Source organism: Lepisosteus platostomus, chromosome 9 (genome assembly GCF_059453375.1).
Source record: "Lepisosteus platostomus isolate fLepPlt1 chromosome 9, fLepPlt1.hap1, whole genome shotgun sequence".
In the NCBI taxonomy this organism is placed as follows: domain Eukaryota; kingdom Metazoa; phylum Chordata; class Actinopteri; order Semionotiformes; family Lepisosteidae; genus Lepisosteus; species Lepisosteus platostomus.
In genome coordinates, this window is record NC_142619.1 from 44,507,606 (window position 1) to 44,533,631 (window position 26,026).

Here is a 26,026-nt window from a genome sequence, read left to right on the forward strand (position 1 = left end):
GAGAAGAGCAAATGGTTTTGTTGCAAACACAGTCACCTGTGAGGAAACAAGTTCAGCAGACCTGAATTCAGTAAAATGTTACATGCTAAACAAATGCAATGTGAACACTTATCATTGTGTAAGTTATTTTAAGGTTCAATTGAAAATGAATTTAATTAAAATATCCTAACTTACATATGTTTTCACTGAAAATTTTAATTATATAAACCAGTCCTTGGCACGGTCAAACAGTTACAAGACTTAGTTATTCCTAACCTAAAACAGCAGTATACAAGTATAAGTGTGACCCCACGCATAGTGCAATAAGTCTTTGAAACAGTATCTGCACATAGGCCTGTAAATCTCCTTCATTGATATCTTCATATTGCAAAGCAAAACTCCACATGATGAATTCTGTTAGTACACACAAAATCCTTCCTTTATGCTTCCCAGGTTCCAGTCAAGGAATCTTCTGCAGCATCTTTAGTGGTTTTCCCATCTGATATATTTCATTTCAACAATTAAAACTCCAGTGCAAGTATTCTGTACATCATTGGGAGGTATCTGGGGAGAAAAGGTAGACAGCAACAGCTGTTAAATTATACACTTGCGTCAATTAAGGATTTGTGTGAATGCATTGCTTTGTAACAAATGCTCAAAGGATACTCTTGTGCTTAGCTTTGTGTTTGGGGAGTATTTAACTATCTTTCAGAAAACTTTGACTCCTCTCTAGCTCAGTTTTACCCAAATGGAAAGAGAGGTAGATCAAAGCATATACAAAGGGTTTAATAAGCTTTCTTCACTTTATTAATTCTAAAAAAGTATTTTTGTTTACTCAAATACCAAATTAGGAAGCAAGGTCTTTTCATTCAAGTCAAACATAACTGAAATATTTCCAAATGTGCTTTACTTCCGTTTCCAAGTAGGTTATATTCAACATCATTTAAAAAAGATCTTGTGCAGTTAAATAAAATGTTTCAGGTGGGTAGCTGTGTCAGCATGCGTAGGCTGCAAAGGAACAAGTAATAGGTTCATTCCATGCTGAAAAGAGAAGAAAAAACACCTGAATATTAGGAATTAATAGTGAGCACCCTATGCAGAAAACCAGGGCAAACTCCAAAAGGCGTAGTCGAAAGAACAATCCGTAGGTAAACTAGCCAGTGCAAAAGTACAAATGACGTACTGTAGGCGGAGAACAAACCAGGATCAGGAAGTCAAAAACCAAGTAGTAAATAACAATGAGACTGGGAGTAGTTCTAGCCAGGACACCCCTTATACTGAGCACCGGGAGGAGTGTGAAGCAGCATTAAATAGGCTGGGGGAAAGGGCTAATTGGGAACTGTGCTGGAATGCCGATTTCTCCGGGGGCGTGGCGTAACACTGAAGAAGGCTCCACAGCTGAAACTTTGTGTTTTCTTTCTTCTCTTTTCAGCATGGAATAAACCTATAACTTGTTCCTTCGCAGTTAAATAAAATGCCTATGTTAGGATTTACATTAGTTATTAGTTAAAGTTCAGACTATTACTCAATTGTAATAAATCAAAGAGTTTGAATCATTTGCATGCCTTGACATTCCCTAATGCCCATCTTTTGACAAGCTTCATGCTAGTTCCCCACACAGGCTCTGTTTTGTAGCAGGCAGCACTGCTCAAATCCATCAATCACAGAGCCCTGGTTTAACAAAAGCACTCCATACTAAAGTGCATACAGAAAGAGAGCTCCAGTATCACAGTATCACCATTATTTCAAAGGTGCAAGAAAGTAAAAAGATTTCAGGATTTTATGCGACCGTGTAAAGTATGCCAAAGGTACTTCAGAAATCTGAAAACAAAGCCTGTACTGCTTCAATCTTGAAAACCCTCTGTAAAACGTGAAGAAAAATGAACAAAAGTAAAAAGTGAAATTTTAGATAAGATCACTTTATTGGCCATATACAATTTCTTAGGAAATTTCCTAGGAATTTGTCTTTTCACAAACCAAACTTGCTCTCCATGAGACACATAGACAGGGGAAGAAGCTTGGGGTCAGCCATTTATACAGCACCCCTGGAGCAGTTGGGGTAAAGGGCCTTGCTCAGGGGCCCAAAGGAGTAGGATTCTTCTGCCAGCCACAGGATTTGAACCAGGAACCTTCCAGCCACAGATGCAGATCCTTAGCCACAGAGCCACCACAGCCCACACCCAGTACTGCCTGTGTACAATCTTCAAAGGATTCATAGAAGACAACCAATTTAATATTACATATATTTTCTTTAGGTTCTAGATCCACAAATGATACAAAAAGACTTTGATTGTTTATGTTTTTCAAAAATTTACATTCTAGTGGGAATTTTAAATGATTTCAAATGTAACATGCAGTTGTCATTTCAGAAGCTATGGATGCTTGCTTTTCCTGAAAGGACCTAGGAAAGTATCCTTGACATGGCCATCTGTTCATTGATCAAGGAAGCATTACAGGAAAAAAAAAACCTTTATTACAGTGTACCTAGTGATGTGTACAGATTGGAACCCTGTTGTGTTCATTCTTTTTCTTTCTTTCTACTGTATATTTTTCTAAGTAGCTGTGTAATTAGATTCCATCTGTGTTAGAGGTCTATAGGGCAGATTAATACCTTTTTGGAACACAAATTTAATCTTTCGATGACCCACAAAAGCAAGAAAATGTGTTTAATATTGAATTGAATATATGAACACTTTAAGACCGTGGCGTTTAATGTTTCCTGTTTGCTATTGAAATTTCCAGGGGTTTTTTTTCCAGTCTAAAATTTAATAAAACACAACAGAATTAACTCGATTTTCAAAATCTCTGGACTACTACTGCAAATGTTACAGCAAATGCACTCAGTTCCAAATAACAAAGGTAATATAATGAACTGTTTATTATTAAAAATATTCCTGTCTACATTATATAAGTATACATTGTAGAAATTATATAAAACAATTAATTTGTTTAGTTATTTTTCTGCTTTTTGTATTAAAGAACTGGAATCCCAATTTCTCAGACAGGTTATTAAATCTTGTGACAAAATACATTAATTGACAGTATCGCAACATTTTACAAATTCTTAATTAAGCACAAAATGATGAACTTTGAGAAAGCACTGGATAGTTGCCATTTTGTTGAAAACCCCTGGTCTCACCAAGGGCGAGAGCGAGAGTTTGTGCAAATTGCGATGTGATGTGGCCCTTCCTGCTTACGTACTAGTCACTATAATGACTCATGTAATGCGATGCACAAGGAAATAAGTACAGGTTGTGCAAGCAGACATTTAACCGCAGAAAGGTCCCAATATGTTCTACATGCAGAGTTAACAATTAAGTTATATTAGTTGGCAAAATCGTCTCAAAGTCATGAGAAATATTTTTACTGGAATAAAAGTCTGTAAACAAGGAGGCTTGTGAATATAATAATGCCGTTTCACATCACCAGAAGTTTGGTTGTCTCGTTCTAAATTGCAGGATATGCTGCTGCGCATATCTGGAATTTAGTCTATTTTGTGATATAAACTGGAGCTTGAAATTTACTTTCAACCCACAATGAAATGCACTCAGAAATGCAGATTTTTTCTAACAGGGAAATATAAAAATAGTGTTGCAGTTCCCCTTTGATTAAGATTTTATCTGTTTTTATATTATATGTAAATGAAAGGTAATTCTGTAATAATTCCTATAATCAAAGTAAAAAAGCCCATGTGATAAAGTGGTAAGCTTTTCTCATAAAAAATTATGGAAGACAGTCGAGTTCGGGACCGTATGTTAGACTGCGCGTGTTTCACTTGCAGCCACCAAATACAGTACACAGAGTCCCGTTATAATTCCAAGTTTTGTTCCTAAATAATGCAACTTATTGCAGTGGTACGTAGGCTGCGTATTTGACACATAAACTAATTTTATTAAAATTAGAAATTATGAAAACCCGTCTCAAGCTTTCTGAAACCGACAGATGAAAAATGTACATAATATTTAATTATTCGATTTTGAATTCCTAATTTTTCAGTGCACACAACAAATTTCCAGTGTCACCTGGCGCACCACCTGGGGGAACCACTGAGAAACACTGACCTATTGTATAAAAATAAATACAAACAGATTGAATTATCTTGTCAAAACCAATAAAGTCTTCTGCAGCTTCAGGTAGATTTTTTCCTTACACTGTTCATGCACTTAAAGTAGAATAGTTGACAGCTGGTTGAATCAGCGAGTGACATATTGTGTGGTGGTAAGAACACACCATTAAGTATTAGCACATTAATGTTGGGGCATTACGGTTCTTAATCTACTTCATGTGCAACAGCACTGTCTCAAGAAAGTTTCCAAATATTAGATTTTGCTTTTCATTATGTTTTTTTTCATTTCTGGAACAAAATAATCCATGAATTACCTATGCTGATGGCTTTTGGAGCCTTGAAAAATGACATAAGAGAATTTTGACATTGATTTCCTCAATTTAACAATGAAGTGAGTGCAAAATGACATATAGCACCGCAATTTATAATGGGGACCACCTGTGTACATCTAAGGGATACAATAAGTTTGGCTAATTTACAAAAGTGTGATTCATATTTTTCACTATAACTCAGTAAAATACAAGCCCAAGAACCTCCAGGAAGGAAGGACATTTAGCTCTGGGATTCAAATAAACAGTTCTTGGTCGTCATTTGCTTATGGTTTCCTGCAAAGCCATACATCAAGTCATCCCAATATCTGTGCAAAAATGTATTTAAACATAATCTTTAATTGATTTTGCACATCTTTTAATCATCTCTGATATCAAACATTACTATCATTACTAAAGAATTATTTATAATAACAATAATCACAAAATGACATTATTCTGGCCTGTAGATGTCACTTTTGAAGTATTTGTTTTAATACAATTAAGTATTAGTTTAAACCAATCTCTTTACAGTGTTCAACAGAAAGTGTTCTTCAGACTGTTCTCAAAACAGCTAAAACTAGAAAAATCTCAATTAAGTTATCTTAAAGCTTTTTTAAGTTGTGGATCTGCATCGTCCTGATGACTCATAAATTTCCTGAACTCATACGTTTTATACGTTTATAGATCCATGTAAAATGTATTCAGGTTTTCAGATTGATATAAAACTCAAGGAAGAGGTACAGTCTTTGTAAGGTCTTAATTAAAAAAAAGTTATTTTTGAAATGCCTCACAGGTGGCCTCAGATCTCGCCAAGAAAAAAGGACAGGAAATGGGAGATCAGAAAAAATAAATCCACTTGCTAATGGTAAAGAAAATCCAATCACCTATCAAATCCAAATCAAATCAGGAATGGAGGAGACTCACAGAACGAATCTGGGGTGAAGACTAAATGTCACAAAAAAGAAACAGAAATCCCTTCTCCTGGAGGTTTGGATTATTTGTCTTTTGGTAGTTTGTGTCAGGTGAGCTACAGATATCAAAATAATATTACAGACTTAAACGCTTTAGAGGTAACAATAATAAAATAATAATTGATCAAAGATGTACATTTGATACAGGTGTGATATTATTACCCCTACACTACATGCAAACAAACATCCACTGAATATAATGTAAAACAGGCTCTAGTCTAAAACCATTTTAACTACTTGTCTTAAAATGATAACAGCATGTACTTTTGAATATTTAAAACACTGGACAGAAACATCTATTATATTTAATTTGTTGTCTTACTGTGGTTAACTATTGATAGTATCAGTATTAACAGTGGCTGACCAGTTTTTAAGACGAGTTTTAATAATAATGAAATTCTAAAGCAAGAAATGGTGACGGAACCAGATAGTGTGTTTCACAAAATATGTTAGACATAGGAAAAACTAACCAGAAATATGCAATTTAGTTGGTGTTGTATGCTCTTTAAAAGGAAAACAGACCTAGAGGCAGAATCAATCAAGAGTCTCTCTCAGAAGATTTACATACATAGGCATATATAGACATTTTGGCAGCTGTCATGTTTTTTAGGCAACCTACTTTTACATTGAGCACTGAAAACCTGTACCTGACAAGTACATAGAACCATTTATAAAGACATTATGCAGCATCCCATGGGTAAAGAGATGGGGGTTCATCGATTTCTACTTACTTTTTATTCTTAATATTTTTGGGCAAGAAAATCAGGAAAAATACATCTTTGGGGAATGAATCAAAAGGAAACAGGCACAATTCCACAGGCTTGTAAAAATAATTTTCACCTATAAAAGGTAAAGTTAAAAATTAATTGTATTCACTAAATAAAAGTGCAGACCTAATAGAAACATTTTGCAAACTACTTTTTTATTGCATAGGGCAGCATTTCTACAGATTTCTGGTGTATACACAAATTACATGGCCTGCATCGTGAAATGTTTAGAAAGATAAGATCTTTGAGGAAATGCGAGCTTTCCTCAATTAAATATTTGACAAAATGCCAAATCAATTTGTTTAAAAAGGAAATTTTAATTTAAATTGGTGCATAACATTGAAGGGTATTATTTATTTTGGCTAATTTTATGTAACTTTAAATTTTTATTGAGAACTGACAATGACTTTGAAGTACAATTAAATTAATTATTATTTTCTGTTTCTGTCTTCTTAAATAGACAAAGTAATATGTTTATACATTACTTTTCAATTCTGCAGATTTTCTTATACTGAATATAATATATTTATACTTCAAGTCAATAGGTATGAAAATGAAATATATGTATGAAAATAAAAAATGAAATACATTGTAGAACTATCTATATACATGCTACAAAGGGATCAAAAGAAGCCATTTTACTGTTGCAAAAATGTGATCTATAAAAAAAACAATATCCACAAGCAAAATGTTTCTTTAAGAATCAAAAGTGCTGAACAAAAGCAGATCTGAGAGCCAAACATAGAAAATTACACAGTAGTTGCGCTTCTGCTTGATTCAATTTGCTCCCTACAGACACTTCAATTTACTCCAAAGAGGCAAAGAGGACTGTCACTGTGGAGCAACACAAAACATTATTAAAATGTGTAACTATGTCTGCTTTCCCCTTGCAACAAATCTGTAAGTAAATCACCTTTCAGAAGTTAAACATTTCTGTGACTGAAACAAGGATGTGAGCATACCGTAAATCCACATACTATTATATATGGATGGCGTATATACTGTATATACAGAGCCTATAGTATGTCTACATTCCCTTTCCAGGGTAACATTTTGAGGCCTAACAGCCTGTAATCAACATTAAATTAGATATTTCACTTTAATTTTACCTAGAAAAATGGGTTAGATAAGTTTACACGCCCCTTAGTAACAGCAATTATAAATTAGTTCTGGTGTAACCCATTGCTATCCAAATTGCAAAACAAGCAAATTAAACTCCACCTATGTTCAACTGTACTGACTGTGATGATTTCAGAATAAAATCAGATGTTCCTGTAGGTCTTCTCTGCTGGGTAGTGCATCTCAAAGTAAAGAGTCAACAGGGGCAACAAGAAGCTATCGAAAGACATTGGTATATTGTTGTGGAAAGACAGGAGGAGATGGATGTAAAAGATATCAAAGGCCTTAATTATTTCTTGCAGGATGGTCAAGACAATTACTAAAAAGTGGAAGGCGTATCGCACCACCAAGACCCTATCTAGATTAGGCCTTTCCATCTAAACTGAATGACAAAGCAAGTAGGAGACGTATTATAGAGGCTACCAAGAGGCCAACGGCAACTTTGAAAGAGCTACAGGCTATCATGGTCAAAACTGGTGATAACAATATCCCAGGTACTTAACAGATGTGCCTGTATGGTAGGAGGACAAGAAAGAAGCCACTACTGGAAAAAACAGCAACCGAGCATTAAAGTGATACTGCAAATCTATGGCAAAATGATTTGTGGTCTGAGAAATGGAACTTTTTAGCCTAAATGCAAAGTATTATGTTTGGCGCAAGCCCAACACAGCACATCACCTAAAGAACACCATCCCAGCTGTGAAGAATGACAATGGCAGCTTCATGTTACTGGGATGTTTCTCATCTGCAGGGATGGGGACACTTCAGGAGAGAAGGGGAAATTAATGCAGAACAAAAAAAGAAAAGTCCTGAAGGAAAACCTGCAGCCTTCTGCGAGAAAGATGAAACTGGGACAGAAGTTCACTTTTCAGTATGATAATGACCCAAAGCAACAAACAACACAGCCAAAGCAACACTGGAGTTACTAAAGAACAAAAAGGTAAACCTCCTCGAGTGACTCAGTCAGAGCTTTAACCTCAATCCAACTGAAAATCTGTGAAAGGTTCAAGACCATCAACGGTCCTCTTGCAATCTGAGCTTGAACAATTCTGAAAGAGGAATGGGCAAGCACTAGGTGGGCTAAGCTGGTGCAGACCTATCCAAAAAGAATTATGGCTCCAATTCAAGCAAAAAAGTGCTTCAGACACTTATTCAGGGGTGTGTACGCTTATCCAACCCATTTTTCTACATTTTCATTTGTAATTACATCAAAAGTTATTAAATTAAAGTTATAAAAGTAATCAATTCAAAAGTATGAGCAACTGCTTTTCACTTGAAGGTTGCTGTTACAATGTGTAAATACTGATTTAATGTGTTCTGATTTCCGACTGTTAGGCCACAAAATGTTACTTTAGAGAGGGAGTGCAGACTTTCTATAGGCACTAAATGTGTGACGGCACACTGCCAGACATAAACCCACTACATGTGTGTTTCTACTGTATGTATATATAACTGCATGATAAATGGATTGTCATGAAAAAGAGTAAAAAAAAAATACTGTTGTCATCCTCAACTTTTCTCCACATGGTGTTTTCAAACTTTTGAGTGTGTATTAATGCATGCATGTGATTTGTGATTGATTTGACAGTGCCTATACAGTACACTCACCAGATTAGGGCCTTTGATCGTGTGCTGCGACCTTTGGTTTTGCTTTCTTCAGGTGAGCTGGATGCACTTGTTTTATGCGTTTTCTTATGGTGTTCAAGGTAAGTCTTTTTAGCAAAGGCTCTTCCGCACTTATTACACGTGTGAAGAGAAAAGTTTTTTGTGAATTTAACCTCAGTTCCAACTTCAGCTGATTCATGTTTCCTGCTGGATGGAGACCCTGAAATCCCATCATGCTTTGAATTGGCAAGCTTATTTTCCTCTCTTTGGGGACCCCTTCTTACCACAGTGTTAAGTACCACTTCGATGGGCTTCTTTACTGCCCGGCTCTCCAGGTTGGCTGTGATCTTTGCCAAATACCTAGAGGATTTTTTATGCACCACCGTAATGTGTCGGATAACATCCCTCTTGCGACGTGTCTCATAGGGACACAGTGGGCACCTATAGAATTTGATGTAGATTTCATTCCCATCCGTGTGCAGGTCAATGTGTTTTGTCAAGTTCTGTTTGGATGTAAACTGGCGCTTGCAAAGCTTGCAGTAGAGCTGCTTGAAATCAAAGCCCACAGAGAGTTTGGGCCTTCTTCCCTTCTGTCCTGTTGTTGTTGTTGTGGTAGGGCTAGATGACTTGGGGCTATCACTCTCCTGCTTGATCTTACTCTTCGGAACTGTTGGTGTGCTTTTTTTCTCTATTGCTTGTCCTCCGCCCTTTGTTTCACTTTGAGGAGACTGACTTACAGGTGTGGATTCATTGTGGTGTTCCACTGTATCAGAGGGTTCAGTTTTCACTTTTATTTCTGCGCTACTGGGAGCAGGTGCTGACCCATTCTCCAGCTTGGTCATCTTATGGACTATTCTCATATGTCTCTTCAACATGATTTGCGATGTGTACTTCCTTTTACACAGAAGACACTTGCAGGCTGTGAGGTTGTATTCAGCCTTTGATGATGACTTTGGCCTTCTTCCTGGAGTTCCTGTCATTTTCTGAGGACAGGGACTGGTCTTGAGGGACAGCAGCTGACCAGGTTTTGTGGCAATATCAGGAGTAATGGAATCTCTCCTTAGCCCTCTGTGGACCTCGTCAAAATGTCTCCGAACGTTCGCTTTGGTTGCAAACGATTTTTGGCAAACAGGGCAGCTCCTAGCTGATGGCATCAGTGCACCCCTTGGACGTCCTTTTGTGATAGAAGTCACCCTCTTGGTCTCTGTGGACTTTTTCAACTCCTCCATCTTTTTCTTGTGCACCTTCTTCACGTGGCGTCGAACACTGCGCCTGGAATTAAAGTCCTTCCCACAGAGGCAGCAAGCAACATGAAGCCCGAGTATTTCACCATTTAAACTCTCCTCGTGAGGGAGATCAGGCTCCACTGTTTCCCCTTCAGGTGCCACTTTAACAACATCCTTATTAAGGTCTTCTACAGGAAGAGGCTCCACAGCCTCTCCACTTGGAAGGTCATCAGCTACTTGTTGCTCAGGAACTGGGACTTCCACATTCACAGGAAGACTACTGTACTTCTCAGTTGTCTGGTTCTGGTCTTCTTCTTTTGAGACATACTGGTACACTGCATTTTGATTAGTTTCTATAGGCTCCAGTCTTATAGTGTATTCTTGCTTATCCTGTCTGGGATATATGGCTTCCAAAAGATCTTTTATGGCTTGGCTTTGTTTGTCGTTTGAGGCCACAGAGTCTGGAAGGATATAAATAACGATGTTAGCCTTGCGTAACACCAAAATGAAATGTAAAATGAAGTGTGTTTTACATTCTAACATCTTGGTCTAGATAAATCCATACGGCATGAAAGGATTCCCTGCTGATTAAACCTGCTGAGGGTTTCCACCTACAGTATAGCGAGGATGTCTTAATTTACAACAGACATTACATAATAAAAGGTCAGCTTTGAACAACTCTTAGATCGACATGTTGCAAAATCAGCAGGTTGAAAGTGGCAACTAAAACATTTTCTAGTCTTGGGTAATTATTCCAGCCCTTGATAAAGATAAAGCGTTGATTAAAGTTATTATCGATTGCTGCACACATGCTAGGAGAGCTAACGGTAAAGTGTCAAGTTAACACACACCTGCTGCTGCCTGTCTGGGCTCAAACCCAGCTCAACAGCATGCAGCAGCTGCACAGGCACAGCAGAAACTCTCATGCTCTCCCTCTGAAGATGGAGACAAGCTGAGCTAGTGTGATCACAAATTTAAATCCCCCATCTAGTCTTTCAAATGTGATAATGGAGTGCATAAGGTTGATATACTACTGCATGAATCCTTAGTGTACACCCCCTGCAGTTTGCTTCAGAAAGATAAAACTAGAATAGTTACAACAACGAGACCCTTGAACTGCTCTATACAAAGAGTCTTTTCTTCTCCTCAATAAGAGTCTTAGGTACCACCACACAAACACTGCCGAAGAGAACTTTCAACAAAAAGTGGTTGATAAAAGAATGTCTCAAATTGGCTTCCACTTTCCAAATCAGTCCAGAAGCAGTTTAGATGGGATTTCTACAAATTTGGGTTTAGAATGCCTATTACGTTAACACTGATTATCTAATAACAGGTTATTTATGATTGTACATTAAGTAGAAACAAAAAAATTGCATTATGTATAGGGTGTGTGATGGTGCTCTTTAAGTAATAAATCTTAAAAGAGTACAAGCGCTGTATGAACAAATTATAACTTGTGTGTCTTTGGTGCTGCTGTTCAGACTTCTCTGTTTATACCATTTAGAGCATAAGAACAAAGTATCTAAATAAGAGGAATCCATTCAGCTTATTTAGCTTATTAAATGGAATGTGATGTACACAAATTAAAAAGACACACAGTCTTGCTGGTTTGATTCTGGAACAGTACCTATGATTCAGTCCCTTACGGTTTAAAGTGGTAAGCACGGATTTAAATTAAAATACACATTACGAAATTGCTATTGTGTATGATCAGATGTTCCATGATCACAATTCCATAACTGGCCCTTCCAGAACTTGGTCCAGCCATAAATCAACTCACCATCCCCCAGAGAGAGACTGGGAAAGCAGTAGAACTCTTTGTGTGTGATCAGGTTGGGCAGGCCTCGGAAGAGACTTCGACACAGTTTGCATTCAAAGATAGTGTCCACTTCCTTCAGTAATATGTGCTTGAGTTGGGCAGTTCCTTAAAACAAACATGTTGCATTACTGAATACTGTAACAAACAGCATTGTAAAAACTTACAGTATTAATAGTAAAGCAATCTGAATACCTGATCGAAAACACTCAATGATCTGCTGAATGCCGGACTTTGATGTCTGAAGTTGTTGTTGCAATAAAGGAGGATCCCCTGGCTCCACAATATAAGCTGAAAATACATGAAAAGGATATAATAACAGGATAGCCACTTTACATTATCATCATATAATCAAATTCACTGGCAAGCACACAAGGAACAAGCAAACTGTGTTATGATTGTGTTGCAGAAACCATCCTATTTTAGTCTGTCTGTTCCTAACCAGGATGTCAATGCTCAGAGATTTTTTCTCAATAACAGAAGTCAACCATCTATGCTAAAAATGACCAGATGTTCAATGAAAAAGTATTACACTTCTTACATGGATACTTAAGGGATAAGTGCACAAAGGAAAAAGAAGAGCACATTCATTAGTAAAAAAAAACAGTAAAATAAGATTAACATTTTTAGATCTCATTTTATTTCAGCACCCTGTTCGAAAAACATACAGCTGTAGTAAAATCTGGTTCTTTGTCATTCAACAATTTGTTTCCAGTCTTGAAAAGAAAGCAACAAATACAAATTTATCTTTATTTAGCTCTTGTGAAAAATCAATTTATGATGATAGGGCTCTCTACACAGTGTATGCGTAAAATAAATACAAGTTACACAACCCTGCGCATACAGACCTAAACAAACTCCTATTACTAAGCAATAGACTTCACAGTCCAACAAGTTTGGGAAGCTGTAATTCATTAGTGTCAATAAAACTGACAGGTTAACGGATTAACAAATTTAGGCAATTACTGCTGACAGTCTGCCCACCTCCCATAAAGGTCAGCTGCCAGAATTATTGCATCTCATTACACAAAATGTTATCCAAGACTGAGTTAATATGCAGTCCTGGGTAATTTCCCTTTATTTATACACAATGCATTTATGAATTGCATCGCCATGGTACTAGTCCATAATAAAAATGTGTTCGGCATAAATCAACTAATTTTTTAAAACAGCATGAAGTTGCATGATGACCACCTAGATATTATCTTTCATGCTTCATTTTGCAAGGTGTGCATAATGTGAATTTAATTAAGAGAACAGCTAGACACTACACTGTTCACTTGTATCACTTGATGTGTTACACTTTTCTTTAACTGTTAAAAACTCAATACTAAAACACAGAACCAAATATATATTAAGACACTGTACAATAACTGCAGTTTATTTAAAACATATATTTTATCCATTAAAAAGAAAAAACACTAAAATCAGATATATTGCCCAAAGGAGTACATTTCTAAAAACAGGCTCTGGGTTTTGTTGAAGTCCCAGTCAGAGCACAGAAATGTACCAAGTTGTGGCAAGTTATGGCGACTAAACTTTGAGGATAAACTGGCTATGCACAATGTAACTGATCAGAACTGAAAAAAAATGTTTACCATTTGAGCTGAATACTCGTAAAGAATACTTTATTTAAGACATGACTGCTGTGTCCTAAATTCTGCCCTGATAGTCTGGGTCTGTGAGTCTGCCTACAGAGTAGCTTGTTAATATTTACAGGCAGGAAAAAAAATCTTAATCTTTAACAGTGATCCACAAGGGATATGTACTATAAATTCTAAACTCATTCTCATTCCTGCACAAACTAAGTAAGAAACAAGCAAAGCCATAAAGGTCAAAATCAGTTTCCTGTATTACATTTAAAGTGAACAAATATTTTATAACGGTTTGCCAATCTGGGATGAAAAGTTAAATACAGGCAAAAGGGGGAAGCCTACAATGAGCAGTTAATTGATGTTAGTTACATCATGGCTTGAGCTAGCTTTCTCCTCAGGGTATAAACAGAACATTCTGCATGACTGAAAGAAATTAAAAGCCCCAAGCAACACTTCATTGCTGACTGAAGTGATACATAGTGATCATAAGCTCCTCAGATAAAGAAAAACTGTTCAGCACAACAATAATCTGAAGTGCACAGTCAAGTACATAATTTCTTAAAGAGCAAAAAAGAAGATCAGCGCTGTACTGGCCATGTCTGTCACCTCTCCTGAAGTGTGTTGAAAGGTGAAGCTATCAGTAAGCAAAAAAATCCCATAAATTCAATGTTGTTTGCAATACAACTGACTATAATAAAACTTAAGTTATTCATGTAACCAAATACAGAAACAGAGACCGTTTGAATAGATTTGTCCATGTATGACAGCCATATTTGAAATAATCCTTTTTACAGTATTTGTAGTTTTTATAAATCTGTTAATTTAAAAAACATTAAGGATTAGTATTCAAACTAATATTGAACATTCCTTATTTTACTTTAAGCTGTAGTTCATACAAGACGAAGAATACTGTACATCCATTTTACATGAAATGCTGTTTATGTTTCCTATTTGTTCAACTGTATTTCCAGATATTTTATATATACATTATTTATCTTTGATATCCAAGTCATGGTGAATCAAAGAATGGAAATCTAAGGACAGCGAGCATAAAAGCTGCAGAGAAACTGAGGAACACATTTCTAGATTCTTTGCTACTTTCACCCTCAGGTTATACATAAAGGAAACCGCAGTCTTATCTCCCTGTGGAACGGGATGATTATGTTGCTGCAGCAGGATGTTTTTATTTGTCCTCTTCCACATTTATTTTTTTGCTTTTCATAAAACAAACAAAAATAAACACCTGTCTCTAAATGCACACATCTCCCTTATCTGCTCATGTGTTAATTTTCCAATATCCACCCTACAAATGCTAAATTAAACGATGATGATCATGTCTATCTCTGAAGATTTCAGCATGTTTTCATTTGAAATGATCAGCAACTCGTTTAAAGTGGTTGGACAGTCCCTGCATACAATAAATAGCATACTATAGGAGGTTCTTTGAAAGCAAAATACAACTGGAGCGTCATGTTCAGTAAATGTAAAGTCACTGTATAAAATAAAGGCTATTATTATGTAGAGCTAATTGTATTTTATGTAAACCTCCTTTAACTCACTGAAAAAATACAGCCAAGAAGACCGCTTAGCGTGCTTATTTACTTAAAGTATTTCCAGAGAAGAATTGACAGGTATTCTCTTCCACTTTGCTATAACTGCTTCGGGTGTGATGAAGCTTTACATGTGTTACATTCCTGAAAACAGCAATAGACCTTTGTATAAAGCATTTTCTCTCATTGGCAAGGGAATATCAATAACTTTGAGACTTTTTATGTATAAAAATAATTTCACAAAACATTTTTTAAACAAAATTAATTCAACAAAAATGACAAGAATAAATAAAAATTCTAGCACCTACGTTTTTAATGCGTTTTGACAAACTAAACTAAACTTGCTTTTCTTCATGTTTCATGTTTTTAATACATCAAAACAAAAAAGTTGACTGTTGAGATAACCTTCCTGTTATGCCCTGAAAGCGTACTAAAATGCAATTCTTTTTGTAAAATCTCTACTTAATAACAATTGTGCAGAAAAGTGCTTTTCTGGACACTCCACTCAAAGTGCTTTACAGGTAATGGGGACTCCCCTCCACCACCATCAATGTGCAGCATCCAGCTGGATGATGTGACGGCAGCCATAGTGCGCCAGTACACACATCAAACACCAGCTATCACTGTGAGGGAGAGCAGAGTAATGAAGCCAATTCATAGATGGGGATTATTAGGATGCCATGATTGATAAAGGCCAATGGGAAATTTGGCCAGGACGCCAGGGTAACACCCCTACCCTTTTCGAGAAACACCTGGGATTTTTAATGACCACAGAGTGTCAGGACCTCAGTTATACATCTCATCTGAAGTACAGTGCCTTTCTTACAGTATAATGACCCCATCACTATACTGGGGCATTAGGAGCAACACAGACCACGGGGTGAGCTCCCCCTACTGGCCCCACTAACACCTCTTCCAGCAGCAATCGTAGTTTTTTCCAGGAGGTCTCCTATCCAGGTACTGACCAGGCTCACACCTGTTTAGCTTCAGCTTTGATATTGAAGCACCCCACTGTTATTTTGAACAGAAAAAGATATAAAATTGATGTGTCAATGTATAATTTGAATCCTTAACCTTCTTTTGCAATTTCTAAGGTAATTGTACCTACAATAGCATTTACGATTACTCTTGGAATAAAAGGGGAAACCAGTCTAATCTACAATATACCTTAATTAGCACATTGACAAACTCTGCACAACCTTCACATGCCCCCAAGGAAAAACACTTGGGTTGGTTATGAAACTAGAGGGTATTTTATTACATTTCAAGCATGTAAAATATATATTTTTTAATAGGAAGAGCAGCGTCCAAGTTTCTAATTTAAACATAATTGACTTCCACTTCCTGTAGAATGCTCTGAGAATGTTATTGAGTGTCTGGAGAGGGATATACATTATAAATATATATGACAGAACAAGCACAGGAATCTTGATCTGAAACCAGTAATTAGAAAGCAAAGAAAATAGGATGTAAATGCAAATTCTCTAGTCACTGGCAGTATGTCATGCAGACTTCTACAAAAAGAAAATATTAAGAATTTATCAGCTTATAAATGTAATGAATGTGCTGTAATAGAAACAGAAATAAGCCATAAATACAGGTTATTTTCTATCAGAAATAGTCAGTATCTTTCTTATTGTCATATATTCTGTCTCCTGATTAAAATATCATACTGCAACAATGCAGCATGAGTCTGAAAAAATGTGACCTGTTTGAGTTCCTCTCCATCTTGCTATGATATTATTACAATCACAAAATGGCAAGAAAATAACCTTCATGTGCAGAGGACTTCTTCGGACAACACCGGTTTTATTTTATTCTCCTGTTTTATATGAGTAACTAAAGCAAAAACTGCGAGAAGCTGACCAGAACCTGCACACCCTGAAAAAAGTGATTTATGATTTATAAACGAGAAATAAGATACTGCAGCCCATTACATTCAGAATTAATTCACACATGAAAGGATTCTTTGTATGTCAACATAATTTCAGACATTTCAAGAGACTTTCTGTTTTTTACCACTAACACATCCATCTAAATGAACTTGTGACCTTCATTTTGATGGCTGACACTATATGACAGGCAAATGATAATATTCTTCTCTTCAGAAGACAAAGGTCTCTTGAGGATTTTGTGTGGGCTGCTGTGGTGTTGCTTAGTGTAATTTTTTTAAACGTAATGTACATACAATTCAGAACTAAAAACCTAAAATACTAAAACTACTTCATATTACGTTTTTTAAGTATTATGTTACATAGTAGGAAGTGTAGCAACATCTTATTTTCCATTTATATTTTTTGGAATCCTCAAACTGAAGATCTGTATAAACTCGATCATTTAAGCACAATTTAGAAAACAAATGCTTGCTTCAAAGATAGCACTCTTTCAGGATATAACAAGACTATTGAATAAATCACCCTAGATTGATTTCTTTGCAATCTTCCCAGAAACACTTCAGAACAGAAACACTTCCACCCAGACAGAGACCTAAAACTGGAACATATGGTACCTAGAATGGCACTTCAATCATTTTTACACACTGTAAAGTATATATTTGTAGAAAAAATGTTTTTACAACTTTTACAATTTTATTACATGCTTCACAAACTTTGATTCATGTACAAAAATACAATACCAGATTGTGGCAATTACAGTAGTATTTTCAAAAAATGTTCAGTGTTGCATTCTGTCTTCACAGTAATTTTATTAAATAGATTTTTGGCCTGCTTCTTGATTATCACTTATGAAAGGGTAAGGGATAATTTTGACCTAAATTTCCACCAATTAGTGGCTCTTAATAGCCCTGTCTTTTTAAACATACATTGAAGAAATGCCACCATAAGACTGCCAACAAGAGTAGCATTTATAGTGACTTTTTAAATTAAAAGAAGCCAAACAGAATTCAATATATGTATATATTTTAGCATTGTAATGACAGAAACAAAGTTTGTGTAAGTTGCAATATTGTTTCCAATTATCATACTTAACTGTTGTTACATCTAAAAATAAGTGAAAACTACTGAGATGTGCTACAAACTAAGGGAACAGCTTTATTATAAAAAAAAAATATTTAAGCAATTCGGCCCTGTTCTGGAGTTGAATCTAATGCTTACTAGTCAAACTATGCTGACAAATTTATTAGGCTAATCATTAGTCATGTAATAGTTCTTTCTGTCATGCAATCTTGAATCATTCCATTTGATATATACCAGCAGCATCCATAAATGTAGTTTTACTCCAGTCATAAAAATAAAATCACACTTAATTTATTACAAACTGCAGCACAGCAACTTACATTCAAACCAGTGTGACAACACACCACTTTAATTTAAAAAACAGCTATACTGTAGCAGTCTGGGGTTTTCAACTTTCAACTTTTTCATCACGGGCAGGAAAAACAAGTTACACTGACAGTTCCAGAAGCAGACATCGTCAGGAATGAGCCAGACTACTTTAACAGGCTATCAACTACATGTACCCACACACTTCCTCCTGCTGCCCTGCAGGTGTCACTTTTAGCCTTGGTTTTCCATGCTGGTGGGCATCACAGCCATGTCAGCTAAGTTGTTCTACATAGCCATGGTACAAATCCAACACTGAAAAGGGGACATCTATGGTATAATCACCTTGGAAAAATATTTTAAACATCCACAGTACCTCTCAAATATAGCGGAGATTCATCTCTCCCATAAAGTAAATCCTTGTCTTAAGCTGTAAATAAATTAAATTTCATCAGAATAAGCACAGTGCACGTTTCAGCCATGCTGTGGGAGGTATAAAAAGCCAAAGATAGCGTGTATAATGTGATCTGAATACTGGTTAGAAAAGAAACTTACATTTTCTGAAGGCTTGTTTAATAAAGCTGTACATTACTCTTCCACGTGCTCAGAACTGTCTGTGGTTTTTCAATATACTGTTTAAAGAGATAAGTGTAGCCACACTGAATTAGCCTGATCTTCCCTCTCTAATGCCTTTTATCGCATAACAGCACAAATATGTGTAGACCTCATTCTAGCACCTTTTTGGTTTCAGTTAAAGGCCAGGGAAGAGGCTGATTCTGATCATCTTTAGCACAGGAGGAATGAAATGAAGCCATGACACACCAATGTCAGAAGTGAAGAAATAGCTGGGGTTAGTACAGTACATGTATAACAAATACTTACAGATGGCGGAAGACTGAGAACAATGCAAAATCCTTTAAAAGAAAGTAGGCAGAAATCACAGGAAGGGCAGGAGAAGACTTGAAAATAGTGAGAAATATAAGGTGTGTAAAGAAAGCTATTAAGCAGGAAAACCCCTAGTCCTCCAAATGCAACGTAATCATTGGTGTTTATAAAGCTGAATTTTCTCCATGAAAGCTCTGATGGCATCATAATGATGCAATGACGTTTGCGTTATTGATCTCTCGAAACAGCACGATCTAACAACAAAACCTTAATAAACAAGGGATAGCTAGAATATTTGAGACTAGCGGGGGACTAGCAGTGGAAACAAGACCGTTGTACTGTGATGTAATGAAGTTAGCTTTTAATGTCTAAGTCACCTCTTTGTTAAAAATAATTTTCTTTTGTCTTTTGAAGGCACGGGTATATGGAGCGTACTGTTTCTTTGGTGATGAATAATACAACTATTAAAATATTTAAATCAGCTCAATTTTTAACATCTGGATTAATTTTTATTCTGACGGGTGCTAACGAAAGATAAAGAGCTAGAAAATGTTGTTTCGGGTGAATTTGACAATACGTTTTCTCATGGTTTGACATTACCCTTGGAAGCACCTTGCTCGCCATGGTTTAGGAAACACTGCTTGTAGACAGCTGTGACATGTTTCTTGAACAAAATGGACTCACTTAATGTTCACAATTTCCACAGAAGAGGACACATTAAAGACCACGGCAAACAAGATTCAAGGTACAGCCATACTCATAAATAAGAGCTTGATGTGGTCTTAGGCGTTCAATCACGCATACAAAAAATACCTGATACCTTGGCAGCAGGCACACATTTAACATTTAATTTTAATTTCATACTCCAATATTTGTTGTTTTCAGGGAAAACAACAAATATTGAAAGGAGTATTCAGGATGCCTATTACAGCAACATATCCAATTTTCAGAAGGCCTGCTTTCTGCTGATGGCCGTGATCATGCTTACTGTCACAATCTTGCAGAATTATTATTTTTTCTTAGTTTTAGTACATCTGAAATCTTGTTCCAGTCCTATGACTCTACATGTTTCTCCTGACGTGAGCAGTAGCAGTGTGAGGATGCAGTCTTTCCCCCAGGCTTTTCTTAAACAAATCTCTCCATAGAACTGTGTCTGTGCAAAACATGCCTAATGAGGGAAGGCATGTCTTCATTGTTCACCCTCTGGCAAAGGTCTGCTGCTCTTCCAGGCAGCAAAGTGTGACCTGACAGCCACGCTGTTATAACCAGCTTAGTGCTTTTTTAACTCTTTCGCCCCTTGCTCTAGATGAAAGACATTTTCCCAGAAAACAACAGTCTCATGCCTTAGAAAAACAACCGCTGCCGGAATGGACTGGTAAAGAGGACCGGACCATTCAAAATTCACAAATAATAAACCTGCAAAAATGCAAACTCTGACCCTGAAGGTTATTCTCAAAAGCATAATGGTGGCATGACTCAGGAATTCAGAACATTTTATAAGCTAGTTTAATTAATACAATATCAAAGTTCCTGGTTCAGAACTTTAGTTTTGTAGTTTTCAGGATACATCTGACCTTCCCAAGATAACAGGTTCATTGATAGAAAGCATCTATCTATGAAAAGGATGTTACAAATGTTGAATCGCACAAAAGGCATCATAAAGGAGTGCACTTTAGCAATTACAAGTAATATAATTACTAAAGCCAAAGTAAATGGAATTGTATGTTAGCATATGTCACCAAAGCATAATCAATTTTATTGATTGCTAAAGCCTGCAGTTCTAGAAAAAACAAAGATGCTATTTGATTCCTGGGCAGAAATCAGCACACTCAATACTAAAATGAAGGTCATCCAAATCACCTACCATTAGTGAGGTCTGCTATTCTAGATTTAGTGGTAGAAGAATGAGAAAGCACTTGGTATAGTTTTGACAAAAATCAATTTGTGCTACATGAAAGGATTTTAATTATAATTTAAATGAAAATGACCTTTGTTTCAGAGTTTAAACCATTTAATTCATGTAGTCTCTGTGGCTACAAATTTTAAAAAGTGTATTATATATTTCTGTAAACAGTTGCTTACATTTGTTTACATGCAGACTGCAAAACAATTTGGTCACTAGTAAAGCTCCATGTCACCACAGCCTAACAGCATTTATTCACTTTATGGTGTTTGCTAGCAGAAAGTGCTTAAAGAAGGATTTGTTCAGTTCAGCTTATCGCTCTTACATTTTATTATTCAAGGTGCTCACTTTGATGACACTATTGCGAATGGGTTTTCGCAAATCTAAACTTCTATGTTCTCAGCATGATAACTTCTGGCTTCCTGAGTAATGGCTTCACCTTTCACATTCTTTGTCACTTCAGACCATTTTAGATTCATTTTGGTAAGAAATGGTCATTGGATGACATTTAGAAGAAAATGGAAAATAGTTTGGACCATACTACAGGATTGCTCTGTTCTAACAGAGGTTACGCTACTTCCCACAAGCAGACAGACTTCCACTTCTTTTTAAGCAATTCTTCACACTTTCAGACCGAGAGAATGGTGTGAGGCCACCACTTCAATAAAACTGTTTCACATCAGATAAGTTAGGGCATGAATGGAGCCTGAGCTCAACAGAAAAAGAGCAAGGAGGTGCTTCCACTTTAAGCCATAAAATACTCTGAACAGAAAGACTTCAAAATATGCACTGAGGAGTTCTGTCGCAGGACACAAATAGTGGGTGCCAGAGGTTTTCAGGCAGCTATTAGCATTAAGCTTGCACAAGGCCACTGCTAGTCTGCCTAGAATAATTTACTTTCCCTCAGGGGTCGTGCTGGGAAGTGGGGTTAAAGGCAGAGAAGACATTTTACAAATCAATGAGCAACTATCAAGTAAATTAGAGCAGACAAGGCAGATTTGATTTGTAACAGGAATGTTTGTATTCTGAAAACATTCTGTACCTCTTGAGGCTGCATAGTTAACTCATTTTATTACTCTTAAAACCTTCCCTGCATCATTTAATAATATTGAGTGCTATTTTATAACTAATGTGCAGAACTAATCCAGCACAATAACTCTTCACACTTTTCTGAATGCCAGTTTGGAAGCAATTTCAGCATATGGGTATTGAAAATGACTACTGACCTAAAAAATATATATTCTGAATTACTCAACCTTACATTCCATGCTTCATTACTGTATACATGGCCAAAAAGATACTGAAAGAAATTGTCTCATAAACTTATTAATATGATTTCTGAGTTAAAACAACTGTTTTGTTGTTTGAAACTTTTTATTTATTTAACAACTTTACTTTCAGATGCTACAATAATAAAACTGACCCAACATTTTAAAATGCAAGTGCTGACACTTGGGACTGTACAGGGAAGACAACATTAGAACACTGACAAATGAATGGAAGCCATTTGGCCCATCTTGTCCATTTTATAGTTAGTAGTTAATTGATCCAAGGACCTCAGTGAGCTGTTTGTTGAAAGAAGCCAGGGTAATTTAACAACTCCCACAAATGCTCAACATTACAATGACAGCATAAATACCATTTTAGTTTCGCTATGGTACCTAATAACATCAAGCATGGAACCACCTCTCACCTTTTTACACTCCTCTGCACTTACAATCTACAGAACATTGTAATCTTGAATATTATTTTTAATGGAAATGTGAAAATGAATATAAATTACCTTTATTTAAGAGCAGTGCAATCAATTTATTAATCAATTATTAAAATACTCAACTCATGGTAAACACTTTATGATGCAGAATTTAATGTTTTTTTTGTTATTTTGAGGGTGTAGCAAAATCCCTTCAAATGTATTATTTCACTTATATTTGCTGTGTTTCGATTTCTGCATGACTGACTACATCTTGGGTGGAATGCCATCCCATCACAGGGCACACACACACATCCAGAAATGTTGAGGTGCAACTTAACCTAGAGGGCACCTCTGGAATGTAGGAGAAAACCCACCCCAAAGAAAACTCAGACGGACATTGGGAGAACGTGAGAGAGGGTGACAATACTGAACCCAGAACCCAGGTGGTAACTGTCACGTCACTATACTGCCCCCAAAGGTTCTACAGCCAAAGAGAAATAAAATGTTCCAAAACATAACTTTTGGTTCACTATCATTTATCACAGTAAATGAATCCAGCAAAATGGTGCTACCAGAAGAGTATGATTTTAGACATGATGGGTGGTGCATATACAATTTGGCAGCTTGCTGTGTAAAAAAAAAAAGGGTTGCCTCTTCTAATACAAAAAGCCCTATTTAAAGCTCCATCTTCACAGTGCATTCTGCCAGCTGGCCTCCTGCTAGGGTAAAGAGACATGGGGGCTGGTGTACCTGGCTCGCAGCAGCCATGATGGTGATGCTCTGTCTGGCAGCACTTGTCCTTCACAGGGGTTCTCTGAATTCGTGGTTTGCTCTCGTCTGTGTCCCAATCAGTTTTACTGGGGTGCTGACGTGAAGGAGACAAAAACGACATGGTGGAATGAATGAGATTACACCGCTTGTCTTTAAAATAAATAAATCGATACCGAGCTTGGGCTTACTGCGTAACATAATACAGTTCAGAGAAATTACACTGAGAAAGCAAAAACCCTTAAATTAGAATGCAACAGATCATAAGGTGCTACGGAGGAGGAAGACACGATTGCAGCATATAAATAGATCAATACATCTTGTACACCATGAGACAGAGCTAGCAGATTTATAGGGAAAATAATACAATATCTCAAAATAACTAATGTTGCACAAACAATAAGCATAATGATATCTACATACATAACACCTAATTATTCTTCCTTCAGATTGTTAGTGATTAATTAGCTAGCACAGTTGCTCCCAAATCCCTCCTGAAAAATGTTTGGATTCAGCTGTCACTTGAAGTCTGACATATGGCTTAACTTGTCATAATACTGCATTGTGATAAGACAGCTTAGAGAAGCACCAAAAACATTACTGTCTTTAGTTTGCATCAATAAATATGATCTACTTCAGATTATACAGAAACCTGCACCCTAAACACAGTACAACACTTCTGACATACAAAATTAACATAAGTTTCCTTCCAGAGGAAACTTCACGAGCTAAGCAGCCCTAATGGATAGTGTTATCTACTTTATTTCCATGAATGCACACCTGATAAATGAGACTGGTAACTTCGCTCACTCAGGTTTCAATTCTATTCAGCGTGACCTTGGAAACCCTCCATCACAAACTAAATTTGTCCTCCAGCCTACACTCCATCTTGGAGTAAATGGTAAATAAATCCCAAAGAACTGTAGGGAAAAGCCAAGAGAAATATGGACTGGACTGATTTTAAATTTACAATATTTTAAATCCTGAAAATGCACCATTATCAGCAGAACTTGTCCATTGAACTGTTTACAGTTCTACAAGATAAAGCATAGCAACACATTTGATATATTGTTAATAAAAATGAACATGGCCTAATAAATATTACCAATCTTAACTGATTTTTTCTATAGCCTCCTACTTTAAAATCCAAAATTGTGAAATCAGCTCATATCAACTCTTTTACCGACATGGGAAAAAATAACTGTGTACACTTCCCTCCTGCATGCACACAGTTAGGCCGTTCATCGTGTTATACGACACAAGCTCAGTAGTGCATTACGGTAGACTGAGCACTGATTGGCGAGTACTGGTGACAACACTGCACCCAACAAATCACAAGGGTTAGTGAACGTCACAGCCCAGACTCAAACGGGCCTTGTCTATTTCATCAATTTCCCTTTGGGATCAATAAAGTCTTATCTATCTATTGTTTATTTGTTGAGGCCTTGGTTAATCTGAACCGAGACAAAGACAGCAGCACTTATAGAATTTGTTATTATAAAAAAAATATTAATTTTATGAGATTGTGCTTATTTTATAAAAATTGATGCAGCAATCAGATTAAAATATTCCTCCTTTATTCGTAGCAAATACAGTTTTGCAGTGCAATCAGTGGTACCTGGTTTCGTAAAAAGTGTGACGTTTTCCTAAGAGCAGAATTGGATTTGTCCATATTTCTCACAGCAGGACTGCAAGAGCTCACGTCACAGATGCACCTGAAAAACAGCAAACAAATAATTTACCTACATAAGAAACACAAAACAGAGATAATGTTCATGCTGTTTAAATCACATAAATAAGCTCAATTATTTTTAATGATCTCACACAGCTAGGAGCCACAGTGCTATCCACGCACATCCCATTATACCACCATAACCTCAGTAGAACACATTCCATACAACCTAGCTCATTCCTACACCAACCTGACGCTAGGTTCACCCTGTTACACTAATAAAAAAAAACTACACTGAACATCACAATTATTGGTAGAAATACACTTCACTTTCACTGAAGCGCTTATGTAGCACAATGTGATATGTGTTATGTGTTAGCCCAGAAATAAAATCTTATCATTCAGAAAAAAAGTTTGCGACTTCTGCTCTTTAGAAACCCAGACGCTAAGGACCAGGGTGGAAACAGTGTGTAACACAAAGTGAGATACAAAAGCACAGGTACTCCTCACTGAAAAAGCGATGACATTTATTTAATCCCCCCTGTAATACTGCTTTGTGATTTGATTACACAATTTGATTGGGGTGTGCTGCAGTAAATCTTAGGACTTAAAAATTGTAGGTAGGGTAGATGCATCAATAGATGGGAATTTTCCTGCTTGGTATTTTTGGGACTATCTGGAGACTGGTACTATCTGGACATTTTGGTACAATCCTAAGTTTTAAATAGAAAGATGTTGGCTGCTAGCTGTGGTCATAATATTCAGCAACAGTGCAAGTCAAATTTTCTTTATTTGTCTGCTTCGAAAATCTTACTT

General features: G+C 36.5%; 1 protein-coding gene across 1 annotated transcript in view; it reads right to left on the reverse strand.

Moving 5' to 3' along the window:
• Positions 1–6,189: 6,189 nt before the first annotated feature.
• LOC148655051 (zinc finger protein 800-like) overlaps positions 6,190–26,026 on the reverse strand; it is a gene marked incomplete at its 5' end in the record, with an annotated part of 48,105 nt that continues 28,268 nt past the window's right edge. Inside the window, 6 exons of the mRNA XM_088646613.1 lie at positions 6,190–6,928; positions 8,822–10,505; positions 11,825–11,968; positions 12,056–12,151; positions 23,521–23,635; positions 25,157–25,253. Of these exons, the coding sequence (XP_088502739.1) occupies positions 6,895–6,928; positions 8,822–10,505; positions 11,825–11,968; positions 12,056–12,151; positions 23,521–23,635; positions 25,157–25,253 (2,170 nt within the window). The remainder of the gene's footprint in view (positions 6,929–8,821; positions 10,506–11,824; positions 11,969–12,055; positions 12,152–23,520; positions 23,636–25,156; positions 25,254–26,026) is intronic.